The sequence below is a fragment of the Juglans regia genome, chromosome 16, assembly GCF_001411555.2.
Source record: "Juglans regia cultivar Chandler chromosome 16, Walnut 2.0, whole genome shotgun sequence".
In the NCBI taxonomy this organism is placed as follows: Eukaryota; Viridiplantae; Streptophyta; class Magnoliopsida; order Fagales; family Juglandaceae; genus Juglans; species Juglans regia.
In genome coordinates, this window is record NC_049916.1 from 18,462,875 (window position 1) to 18,476,323 (window position 13,449).

A 13,449-nucleotide genomic window follows, 5' to 3' on the forward strand; every position below is an offset into this window, starting at 1 on the left:
TAGTTTTGTGGGGTTGTTCTGTACTAGAGAAAGGGGGAGGAGGTCTTTTGTACGAGAGAAATGATGGAGAATTTGGAATTTTTTTTTTTTTTTAATCGAAGTCAACACTTTTCATGCAATGTGTTTCAATTAAAGGCTTCTATATAGCACTGCTCATCTTTCATACCTAAAAGATTTAGGAATTTGCTACATATCATCCTGCACCACACCACAAATGTTTTAATTTTTTGAATAATTAACTCAACTTTGAAAGAAAAAGTTAGTCCTAGGGAGAGCTCTAAACACTGCAGGATAATGTTTTTTTTTTTTTTTGGCTGAATAACCCCAAGCATGAATTGTGCCATCCATACTGGAGAAGCTTGCTACACAAACGGAAGTTAGAACATGTATAAAAAACCAAAAAATTTTGGAAATGGAAGAGGGTGAGTTCAGTAAATAAAAGGTAAAGGACAATATCATCAAGGGTTTTGTTTAAATGTGTCCAAGACTCCAAGCCCATGTTCAGCAAAAGCTCACCATCATCCCCAAAAACCACAGGTAACGTATTCTACAATGTGTAATATCATTAGAGGAATAACAGGAGACGAGAGAAAGTGCATCGAGGAAAAAGAAACTATCAAAGACCCTAAGAGCTGCAACACAGTCAAAAGTCATGGTAAGATCGATCATTCCTAGTCTATCTTTAAATGACTTCTCAAGGTCCTAGCATTGATTTAGCAATGGGCATCCAAACTCAATGAAAGAAACAGATCCTAAAACGCCATAAACAGATTATACCATGTATGTCATTCCAACGCGAATGACATTCAGGTGAGGCACTCTCATGTTTGCAGCTCCTGCTCTGCAATTCCTCCTCAAAAATGCATAGAAGTAATTTATTACCAGTTTCTTAAGGAAAAGTGAGTTTTTCTTTGCCCTTACTTCACCATGTGCAAGCATATAAGTAAATCCAGAATCCATTGCCTCTCGAAGAGCTGAAAGCTCATACTCTAGACTTGGGTCTTCATCCACGTCACTGGATGGGAATGCGGAGACAGCTTCTTCTGAGGTAACAGTACCTGCTTCTTCCGAGGTAACAGTACCTGCTTCTTCCAGTATTCGATCGCGCATCAATGGAATCCTAAGATCATCATTCCCATCCCCACCTTGGGCTCCAGAATCCCTCGACCTCACTGAAACACTATCAAACTCCAACTCGTTCAAATTCATCTCCAATGCAAGATCTTGAGCCTCTCTTCTCAAGAACTTCACAAGGCTCTCAACCAAAAGTTGCTCAAATGCATGATGATCTTCCTTCTGGACATCTTTGTAACCATATCGAGCAACACAGCGGAACATATGGTAGTCTTTTGGGCAAACTCTTCGAAACAGAAACCTTTCCTCTTGAGGAACCACTGGAACTGGGACATACTTAATGCAAACAAACACCATTGTAGAGTGGATAGCTGGAAGGCCCAGTAAGAACTGCCCAAAGATGGAGGGAATGCCTTGGACAAGCTCGTTGTATAGCAATCCAATTCCTGGGACTCGTACTGTCCCGAGGGTTGAGCCAAGTTCAAGCATGAAGTCAGTCGATATCTTCCCCTTGACTTCACTCTGGTACTTCAATACACTGCCGTAGTTCCAGGTGTACATCACAGAGAGGAAGCAAGTAGCAAAAGCAAGGGGAAGCCAACCACCCTCTTTTATTTTAGATAGCGCAGCCGACAAGTAGATGAGCTCTACTGATCCAAAAACAAGTGGGAAGCACAAAACCAACAACAGGTTGGTCTGCCAGATTAGAAGCATTACAAGTGTCACCAAGGTGGTGCTGACAATCATGACACCAACTTCAGCTATGCCTGCAAGAACAAACTGAATTCATTAGCAGAAATTAACACTAAACCATTAGTGTTGGTACGTGTAAATTCAATTCTCATTGAGTTAATAAAAATGAACATTCATGGCCCTTACATAAAAAACTTTGGGGTTGAAGTAATTATTTGCCGCCATCAGCAAAATGGTAAAAAAATGCCAGGACTCAGTTTGAGGAAAAATAGAAGGAATTACATTTGTTGATGAAGCATCATGGGTAGAGTGAAAAGATAAGCATATGCTGTGATTGCTTCAATACTTAATGACCTCCAGAATTTTCAACACAATACACGGCTTATTTTTACAAGATAACCAACCAATAAACATTAAGATAGTATTTTCCTAAAAGACACTTCCAAGAAGAAGAACAGGAGGAAGATACTTAACCATATGCATTGGCAATATCTGTAGTGCTCTGAAAGATGGCAACTACAGCTATACACATGATCATTAAAAACCAATTCATTACGGGGATGTAAATTCGACCCATTTTCCGTCTCGAGGTGTGAATTATCTTCAGCCTCGGGAAGCATCCAAGAGCCATAGACTGCTTCACACATGAAAAGGTAGCAGATATCATTGCTTGGCTGGCAATCATGGCAGCAAGGGTTGCTATCACGAAAACTGGCCAGAATAAAGCATCTGCTTTCACAAGATCCAGGAACAGGAAGTGTCAATATGAGTGCATAATCTAAACACATTTCTCCTGAGTATAACATGAAATATTGGGTCTGTTCGACATATGTAAGCAGCCACATCAATAAAAGGTGTCACCTGGCACAGAGTCATAGAATATTCTTTCTGCAGAATCTGGGTATTTCATCAGATAAGCAGCTTGGCCAATGTAAGCAAGGAGAAGACAGGGAAATACCACACAAGTAAAGGCGATCTGGATAAATAGTATGGATTATTTATAAGGAGCCTCTAGTAAAGCAAATACATGAATTTATTCTCCAAGGAAAAAATGATTTGATGTAGTGCAGAAATAAACCTGTATGGCACGTACAGAGAAATGACCTAAATCAGCAAACATTGCTTCTGCACCTGTAGCAACAACAAATTAATTGGCCAAACTAGTGGAAAAGGTAAGCTGGGACAGAAAGTTCAAAGGAAAATTAAAAAGAGTACTCTTAAAAAAAGTTAACTTGCCACCCATAGATAAATATATCCTCTTCCAACCAGCCAATTGACATTCAATCTTCTCAATCATCCCATCCAAAATAGACTTGGCCTTGAAAGAGGCACCCATAGGCCAAGGTACTTCATGAGCAAAGAGGGTACCTTGCATCCCAGTATGCTAGCCATACCATCCACATTAGAAACATCACCCACAAGAACCAACTCTGATTTGGCCAAACTCACTTTCTACCCAGAAGGAACTTCAAAGCTTAACAAGAATGGTTGATTAGCTATCTTTGTACTCTCTTATGCAAGTGAGAGTTCTTTTCAATAAGTAACTTTATTTATTCAAAGGCAAGTTACTAAGTTAGATTGAGACAACTCAATTCAACTTGGTAACTCGGTTTGATTTGATTCAACTCAACCTGACTTGATCTGACACTATTCTGTTTAACTCAATTCGATTTGGAAAACTATACATCAACTCGGGCCCAGTTCAAAGCAGTTCTTATTAAGGGGAAGGGGGTGTTACATATATATGCTAGGTCTATGAAGTGCATTAGTTTATCTTAGCCAAAGCATGCACCTTGACCTATTAGTAAAACTCTTTTTTTCAATGCTGGGCCTATAGATGATCTTAAGCAACCAAACGACAAACTCTTAATGAAGAAAAATTTATGTCAACATCAACAACTAGTTACAAATCTTAATTAACTCATCACCCTGTTAGATAATATCATATATAGCTACTTATAAAAAAAATAATATCATATATAGCTAGGATACGTTTACGGTAAGCATATCCTTAAAATGAGGAATATTTCTCTTGAAAACGGAGTTATAGCTATTCCAACGCTAATTCCCTCACACAATTCTGGGGGTGGTCCAACCACTCCCAATGTCATTGGGGGTGGCAAAGACCACCCTTGATGATTATCTGATCCCAATGGTGGCTGGAGGTGGTTGGACCATCGCTGGAACAAAATTCCGAGGGTGGTGCGACCACCTTGGATGTTGAATTTTTTAAACTTTAAGGTGAGAAAATAAAAAGGGTGGTTGTTTCAGAAAAAAATTTGGAGCTCGGTCTAGATAATCAAGTGGTTAGAAGGATGACTAGAGACAAAGCACTAGGTCTAGATGATTTTACTATGGCGTTCTTTCAGCCTTGTTGGGAGGTGGTTAAGGAGGATATAATGAGGGTCTTCCAGGAGCTTTTCTCTTTGGGAAAGTTTGGAAGAGCCTTAATGCTACATTCACTACACTCAGCCCCAAGAAACTAGGTGCGCCAAATGTGAAGGATTGTCACCCTATTAGGCTTCTGAACAGGGTGTATAAGATCATCTCAAAAGTCCTTGCTAATAGGATGAGCACGGTTATGGAAAGAATAATTTCTAAGCGACAAAATGCATTTGTTAGAGGCAGACATACACTAGATTCGATCCTAATTTCTAATGAATGATTGGATAGCAGAATTAAATCAGGAGTACCAGTTATTATGTGTAAATTAGACATGGAGAAGGCCTATGATTATGTTAACTAGGACTTCTTACATTACTTGCTTGGGCGAAGTGGTTTTGGGGAGAGATGGAGGTCGTGGATCATGTATTGTGTATCAACCTTGCAATTCTTGGTATTGGTGAAAGGTGATCCTGTAGGTTTCTTCAACGTCTCCCTGGGGTTGAGACGAGGCAACCACTACCCCTTCTACTACTTGTCATTGTCATGGAAACTCTTAGTAGAATGTTGTCAGCTTCAGTTGTGGGTGGCTTTTTCTCAGGTTTTTTCAGTGGGGATACTAACCAAGGCAATACAAAAATTTCTCATCATCTGTTTGTAGAGGATATGTTGTTATTCTGCGAAGCAGACCAAGGTCACATTCAATCCTTAAGGGCTATTCTTCTTTGCTTTGAAGCTGTTTCCGGATTGAAAGTAAATCTTCCTAAATCAGGGCTGGTCGCGATCGGAAATGTTGGCAACATAAGGGGTCTGGCTCGTACATTGGACTGTAAGGTATCTTCATTGCCTATGAAGTGCCTTGTCTTCCTCTTGGAGCATCTTTCAAGGCCAAAACTATTTGGGACGAGATGTTGGAGAAGATTGAGCTAGGCTGGATGGGTGGAAGAGGATATATCTGTCAAAAAGGGGTAAGATTGCAGTATTAAAGAGCACACTTTCTAACCTACCCACATATTCCCTATCCTTATTTCCTCTTCCTGCTGGTGTTGCAGCCCCGATTGAGAACCTTCAATGCAATTTTTTGTGTATTGGGCGGGGCGAGGAGTGTAAGTTTCATCTTGTGGGTTGGGACAAGGTGTGCTCTCTGGTTATTGGTGACGGGTTGAGGATTCGCAATTTGAGGGCATTCAACAAGGCACTCATAGGGAAACAATTGTGGCACTATAATTATGAGAGCGAAGCCTTATGGAAGGTTGTGATAGATCATAGTATTGGGGTGCTAGGCGGAACGGTGTTCTATGAAGTTTGCGGGGAATAAGGAGTGGGATTAAGCAAAAATAATTTTTTTTTTATAAGCTAAGCAAAAATAATTGGAGAGATTGGGTCTTGCTATAGCCATACCAGATTGGTGGTGGGGGATGGCTCCGGGATTAGTTTTTGGCATGATATTTGGGTGAGTGATAGGGCCCTTTAGGATGCTTATCCTACAGTTTTCAGAATTGCATAAGAGGAGGAGGCCTCAGTGGCCGAATAAAGGGAAATTTCTTTTGTCTCACAAAGTGGAATGCTCGCTTTATTAGGGAGGCTTGTGATTGGGAGGTTGGTGTTTTCACAGAATTCTTCAATATGCTGTACTATTTTGATGTTGGTAGTGATGAGGTAGACAAGATGGTTTGGATGCCTATCGTTCCTTCTAGCAAAGGAAAACTCTACATACGCTTATTCTATGAGACGCTCACTACTCAGGATAGCAATCACTTCCCTCGGAAGAGTATCTAGAGAAGTAAGGCACCCCTTTAGGTTGCCTTTTTTGTCTGGATTGCTTCCTCAAGGAAGATTCCAACAACGGACAATCTAAGGAAATGTTGGATTATCATAATTGATTGGTGTTGTATGTGCAAAAACAGTGGAACACGTACTCCATTGTGAGTTTGCCAGGCCTTGTGGAATGATTTTTTCAGGAGAGTTGATTAGCATGGATTATGCCTGGTAAGGTGGTTGATCTTCTAGCGTGGGAGAGGTCTTAAGGGTAACCCCCAGATTGCAGATGTGAGGAATATGGTACCCATTTGTTTATTGTAGTGCGTTTGGAGGGAAAGAAGTGATTCAAACTTCGAGGATCGAGAGTGCTTTTTGGAAGAGCTTAAAAGTTTCTTCTTTAAGACTTTATTTATGTGGACCATAGCTATAGATTTTAATGGTCCCAATTTGCATGATTTCTATGTATCTATCCCTAGATCCTAATTAGGTGCATTCTCTTGTATACTATTTGTGTACTTGGGCTATGCCTATTTGAAAAACAAATTAGAGCTTGAATATGTTAGTAAATTGTGATTAAATCCTAGAAAAATATCATGGATTGTCACCAAACAAAATATATATATATATATATATATAGGAATGAGCATTTCCATTTATATAGGTATGAGAATGCTCATTTTGCATACCAAACATACCCTTAGTGTAGGAAGCAGTTTCTTAGAAGCTCCTGGGAAATATCTTGTTCTCTCACTATCTTAAGGATGCCCTTGGTCACATAGACTATTGTATAAGTTTGGGCACTTTAAGTGGAAGGCATTACCAGTACTGATTGGGTAGGTTTTACATTAGATAGCCCATCAAGTACGGGATCTCGTATTTTTTTCAGAAGGTTGTTTGGTTATATGGAAGAAAACGAAACAGGCAGTGGTAATAGGTTAATGTAAAAGCTGAGTTCAAGACAATGGCCCACACCTATCTCAGATATTTTGTGATAACTAAGCTGCCCTTATAGCATTCAACTGTCTTTTATAAAGGAATAAGCATATGTGATAGAATATTTAGTTAGATATCATTACACTATTTGTTTTTCTGATAAGTGAGATATCATACTATTTGTAAAGTCCAAACATCAACACGCAGGCATCTTCCCAAGTTAGGATTATACCACCCATGGTCTTCAGCTTGCAGGAAAGTGCTATAAGTCATGGTATTCTTCTTGTAATGTATACCACGTAAAGGTGTGCTAATCTATTGTATTACTCTTTCCAATATATATTATTAAATTGTTTGGGGTGGAGTGAATGATTCTCTCCATCCACCATTCTCCCCCAACTTCTTTCTCTCTCTTCTTAGTCAACCCTAATGTTAACAAACCCTGAGATTTTATGGAATGAAATGTCTTTAGGTTTTCCATTTCAAAATATCACTTTTTTAAGTACTTCAGTTGAAACGCAGATATGTAAAAGAAAGTAGAATCTGATGAGTTTTAGGATATGTCAGAAACAGTAGTAGGGTCTTATCTCTTAGGATTTGACTAGCTCTATCTATTATCTACCTGCAGATTTTGGCACAGATATCTACCAATGGTTCTTATCTCTAAGCAACGAGTAGGGTCATAACACTAATATGTTAGCACAGCTATCTATAAAAAGTTGCCAGTCTACCTGCAGATATTTTGTGTGAGACATACCTGTAATGCATAGAACACAACCACCAAGAGCTGACCATGCATCTTTGCTGTTCCTCTTGAAGAAGAAATAGATATAAGCCGGGTTGAATGCCCTTAGAACAGTAATATCATGCTTCACTAGATTGTAAAGTCCTATGGATCCCAAAGAGAAGAACCACAAAGCAAGTGCAGGAGAAAACATGAAACCAACTTTACCAGTCCCAAATCGCTGTATGCTGAACAACGCCACAAGGATCACAATTGAAACAATAACTACAGCACCTGCAAATGAAACCAATCAGATTATAGGCTATCATGTGAAAAAATGATAATATTGGATGTCACACACATCTTTATAGAACAGCTATTAAAAAAGAAAACACATTAACTACACGGAAATGAAATTTCAAACACATCAATCTTGATGTCAAGCTGCTCAAGGAAAAATTTCCAAAGATAAATCTCTACATACAAAATGTTGCATTCAAAATTTCCTTTATTATCGATAAAAGGAAAAATAGAAACTAGAAATCTCAGAACAGCATCCGTATTGACCAATTATAGTCAGCTCTCATGTCTCTCATAAGAAATTGATTATCCTAAAATAAAAACAAAAAGAAAGATACCCACTTGTACCAAATCCTTGAATTTCACCATTCAGACCACTTACAGCAGAAGTCACTGAAACAAGAAAAATAACTCCACTTTAGCACAAAACCAGACAGCAAATGTACTGTATCAAAAGTGATGGTGTATATCATTGCAATTCCAGGTGTGTAGCATAAGGATATTTCATTCTTTTTGATAAGTAAGTTTAAGTGTTATTATTTATCAAAAGAGGTGTTTCCCAAGTACACGATGTATACATGAGATACACCTAACCAGAAAGACAAGAAAAAGCAAAACAGTCTTGGAAAGTAGAAAAGAAAAACCGGTCTTTCCTTTATCTCCAAATACACCGCAACAAACAAGACGGGACCATCTTCCACAATCCTGTAATGACTCAGGGGAAGTCCAATTCACATATGAACTTACACTAAAAAAGACTAGTCAATATAAGAATTGGAATAGGAACCCCTAAGAATATCATAAACTGCAATAGATCTACCACAAAGTGAGGCATAACCGAAGTTAACTCAAACAACCCAAAGATTGAATTCCATTAAACACTAGCCACCTCACAAGCACGGTGCAATAAAAGATTATCATTCGACTCCTCAGTCCTACATGTGCAGCACAAATCCAACACAATTATATTCCTCTTCCTTAAATTATCGAAGGTGAGAATCTTTTCTATAGAAATATAATGGTGTAAAGAAAATGCGGATAATCAGCTCAGACAAGTTAAGAAACCTTTGGTCCCCTATAAGGAATTCATATGGTTTCTGGCCTATAAAGATGAAGAGAAAAAAAGAAAATATGGGCCCATGTAATCGCTGGCTGCTAATCAGAGCTATATACCTCATGTAACAACAACAGGGTTCACTATCTCAAGGTGCTAGTAAGGATATTCCAGTTTCAAATTTATATGATGCTGGATATACTGATATTAGTTAACTCAATCAACTCAAGAAGCCTTCATTCCTACAGCACCAAAGATGTTAGGCTAAAAGGATAATTCTGCAACCCTTTGAGGCAAGCTTTTTTACCCTTACAAAGGAGTAGACATTCTTCACCAATGAAACAAAACCAAATTGAAGATAACTTTGGGCAAGAAGTTTAACAGTGATCGATGATATATGTAACCAAACTCATACAATGTGAGCATCTGCTTATCTTCATATTTGCAAGCCAATGAAGTATATAACAAGGATAAATACTACTGTCTGCATGCAAAAATGACTTTGTCCGCATGCAAATACATCCTATGCAGATAAGCTGGGAAGGTGGGCAAAATATATGTTCCCTGGAGAATTCTAAAGCATAAATCAGAAAACACAACCACACACAAGCACAACCAGAAGTTAAGACAGCTTCTGCCTTGCTGTGTCAGAAGCTGTGTAGAGCCACATCAGTCCCAACAGATCCATATCCAGCAAAAAAAATAAAATTATCTCTGCAAATGCTGTGAGAATGAGGACAAATAGCAGAATTTCATTCCCAATGGAGATACCCTCTTCATTTATTTTATTTATTTACCAGTTTCACATTTCTTACCCAACAAAACATATTGTACTATTGGGAAACCACAAAAATTAGTCCATAAGTTGAAACTGGTGGTGGTAAATTTTGTAAAATTGAAACAAGTTCTTAACTTGGCATTTATTTTTTCTTTTTATTTTTTTTATTTTTATTTTTATTTTTTTTTGCATATGGGATTAGTGTATACATGATTCCATAATAGGCAAAAACAGCATATAAACAAGAATCAGTCAAAGATTTAACTAGATTTTGTTTAAGTCTTGTATTCTCCCTGTGTACTTGGGCTATGCCTATTACTTGATTTAATAAAATTTCTTTTTAACCATATAAACAAGAACCAATCCCTCAAAATTACAATATAGAACACTTATTCATTGGATACATCTTACATCAGGTAGCCTATTTCTTCTAGTGTACACAGGCTTCACCTATTTCATTTGCTTCTAATAAAATTATTTCTTACTTATCAAAAAAAAAAAAAAAAACATCTGGTAGCCTATTTCCAACCATGGCATGTCTACAATAGTAGGAGTATAAGTAATGCTCTTCTTCATCATAACCTTTGTCATCTCCAGTCACACTTGGTGATGTTGCACATGTCACATGGGTGTCATTTAATTGATTGATAGACGAAATTACTTCGAAATGTGACACATCATCCTTATGATTGGGGATGATAAGGATTAGGATGAAGAGTTGCATTGCTTTTAGGAGTATTAATGCCCCCAAACAATTCAGTTACAGGATATATTTGCAAAAATGTACCTGACATTGCTGGGGTAAGAATACCATCTCCTATAATCATGGAAGTTCCCATCAGAACCAACAGCAACAGAACGGTTTTCAGGGATGATCTGCTTTCCAAACTCTCTTTTATGTGTAGAGCCCTTTCAAACTCTGGAGTGGGTAGTTTGAGGCGAAAATTTGATATATGTTCATCAGCTGCCTGTCGATTAGGCAGCGTATTAACATTTGCATACCTGCAAATCAGTGAGTATAGAGCAAATGTCCCTCCTACAATTGGAATCATCATGTCTCAATAATTATACACTCTACCAGACTGCATCAAGTGAAAGGAGAACTCAAAGTAGAGAATTCTTACCTTCTCCATTATCGTTGGCTTTAAGCACTACAAAAATATATTTTGCTAAAGGAAGAAGAGTAATTGTGTACATCACGAGTGATAAAGCCCCCAAGATGTCAACTTCTGACTTGATGGGCACCTTGCTGAACACATCAGCAAAGACATATAAAGGGCTTGTCCCCAAGTCACCGTATACCACACCAAGTGTTTGAAATGCTAATGTAATAGTTTGCCAAAAGTTTTGATCCTGATTCATTAAAGAACAGACTTCAGTGTGAAAGGAATAGTCCACTACATTGACATGTAAATTCTTTCATTACACGATCAATTAAAATTATTTCTGGCTGCGCACATATGCAATCAGTTGTATTTGTGTCTATGTGGAAAATGCATGTCTGTGATTTTATAAATGTCCTCTCCATGCGTGGGATGATTTTTTTTCTAAACCCAGGTTTGCCAGCATACCACCAGGAACTAATATTCAAAAGTTGCCCTTGTCACAAGCGCAGCCATCTACTAAAGGTTTTACTATTGTTTCCCTTGACTGCTCAAGCCTAAAATTAAAGCCCTTCTCTTATGTTTATATAACTCTCAAGTCTCCAAGCAAGGACTCTTTGTCAATACACTCAACGATAAAACGGTATAACAGAAAAACCAACATTCAGTGTCATAGTTGCCTAACAAAGTAGAGAATTATCAGAATCATCAGAAGGTAACTCAACTAATTATGAAGTTGAAACTTCTAATGGAAGAATAATTACAAAGTGAAGGAAAACAAAAAGCACTGTCATGTTTGAGGACCCAAGAGAACAAAAAAGGATTAGTACACGAAAAGCCAATACTCCCAGAAGTTTGGTCAAGGGAGTCAAAGGAGAAGGTCATCCACATCATTCAAACAGAGGTGGTTTACTTTCAGAAGGGTCTCTGAATTCCTACTAGCTGATCCCTATACATTAATTTTTTAGGCCAGAAAGAAGCTACGGCAATTTTGAGCAGCTTCACTGGTAGCAGCATGGCATTTTGTTGGCCTACGTTAGGGATGTGGAGTACATGTTAACGCTATGATTTCAACGGATCTCTGCAGTTTCACTTTGCTACTTCTGTTCGGATCATAAATACTTGTATTTTCTTAAATAAGAGGGTTAGGAGGTTTTGTGGAACGACCCCACAAATTCTTCATCCAAAGTGGAATGTACTATGAGTAGTATTTCATATCGATCGTGGCAATATATATCAATAGAAGAGGACATGAATGCGATAGCAGAAAAAAATAAAATAAAAATAAAAATAAAAAAGAAAAAAAAAAGATTAAAAAAAAAAAAAAAAGGAGAAAAAAACACCACACTAAATTTTAGAACGCTTACCTAGACATTGTATAGAAAACTTCGGCCCTTTTTCATAAATTCTAAGACCATACTGATGAATTTGAAATTAAGAATCGCATGAAAGTAGAAATTGTATATTACTTTGGAATTGTGGCCATGAACGCCAGCGATCTCCATGGCTTCCCCATCAAAAGAATCAACCCGCTTGGGCCTCTTCACCAGCCTCCTCCTCAAAGATCCATACCCTTGTCTGCCCTCAATTTCATCAAGCACAGGATACGAAGGTAACTCCGCATCCAGCTCAGTACCATCAACCCACCTGGAGTCACTGCCACTAGCACTACTACCCACCAGTCTCACACTAATCTCCTCAATTCCATCATGTTCGTCCATGTTTCTACAAAACCCACCCCTAAAAACTTCAGCTTTCGCTCAAAAATGAACCACTCTTGGCTTCGAGCGCTTCCTCTTCCGTTGCTAGCAGTCCTCACTCCTCATTACTAGGAAACAGTGAATAAAATTCTACTGTCTGCTGCAATCTCTGATTGGTTATTACATCAGTTGCGTAACTAAAATTGTTTCCCGGCGCGATTGTTGACTAGCCGGACAGAAAGACGGACAGAAAGATAAACGAGAATACCCGTCGAGATTGTATTGAGAATACTTGACAATACTTGACAATGCGGAGAATATTTGAGAAATATTGAGAATGTCTGTGAATTGTTATGAGTAGATATTGGAATAAGTTTGTAAATCTTATTGAGAGTATTTTGAGTTGTTTAAGGTTGCGTTTGGATGTTGAAGTGAGTTGAGTTGAGTTGAGTTGAGATAATAAAATATTGTTAGAATATTATTTATTATTATTATTATTATTTTAGGATTTGAAAAAGTTGAATTGTTTATTATATTTTGTGTTGAGATTTGAAAAAGTTGTAATGATGAGTTGAGATGAGTTGAGATAAGTTATGATTCCCAAATGTGTGAAATATGTTAGAGTTATTGACTTATAGATAGATAAGTGAAAAAGGTGCAAGTTCCATAAATATTATAGTGATTTTATTTTTAATAATAAATATTATAATGATTTTATTATAGTGATTTTTTAATATTAATAAATATTGTAGTGATTTTATTTTATTTTTATATATAATAATGATAAATATAATAATGATTTTATTTTTAATTTATATATAATAGTAATAAATATTATAATGATTTTATTTATATATATATAATAGTGATAAATATTATAGTAATGTTATTTTTTATTTATATATTATAATGATTTTATTTTTAATTTATATATAATAGTGATTTTG

The 13,449-nt window shown here is 37.3% G+C and overlaps 1 protein-coding gene across 3 annotated transcripts; it reads right to left on the reverse strand.

The window, feature by feature from the left end:
• Positions 1–500: 500 nt before the first annotated feature.
• LOC108987114 (putative potassium transporter 12) lies at positions 501–12,793 on the reverse strand. 3 transcript variants are annotated; one of them, XM_018959971.1, is made up of 9 exons: positions 12,272–12,793; positions 10,824–11,052; positions 10,487–10,735; positions 8,210–8,260; positions 7,601–7,861; positions 2,846–2,898; positions 2,629–2,743; positions 2,242–2,496; positions 501–1,841 (listed from the first exon to the last, which is right to left on the reverse strand). In XM_018959971.1, the coding sequence occupies exons 1-9, from the start codon at positions 12,521–12,523 to the stop codon at positions 772–774; spliced, it is 2,535 nt and encodes an 844-aa protein (XP_018815516.1). In that variant the 5' UTR covers positions 12,524–12,793; the 3' UTR covers positions 501–771. The 3 variants fall into 3 exon arrangements, with proteins under 3 accessions (XP_018815516.1, XP_018815517.1, XP_018815518.1); XM_018959972.1 differs by lacking the exon at positions 8,210–8,260; XM_018959973.1 differs by lacking the exon at positions 2,242–2,496.
• Positions 12,794–13,449: the final 656 nt, after the last annotated feature.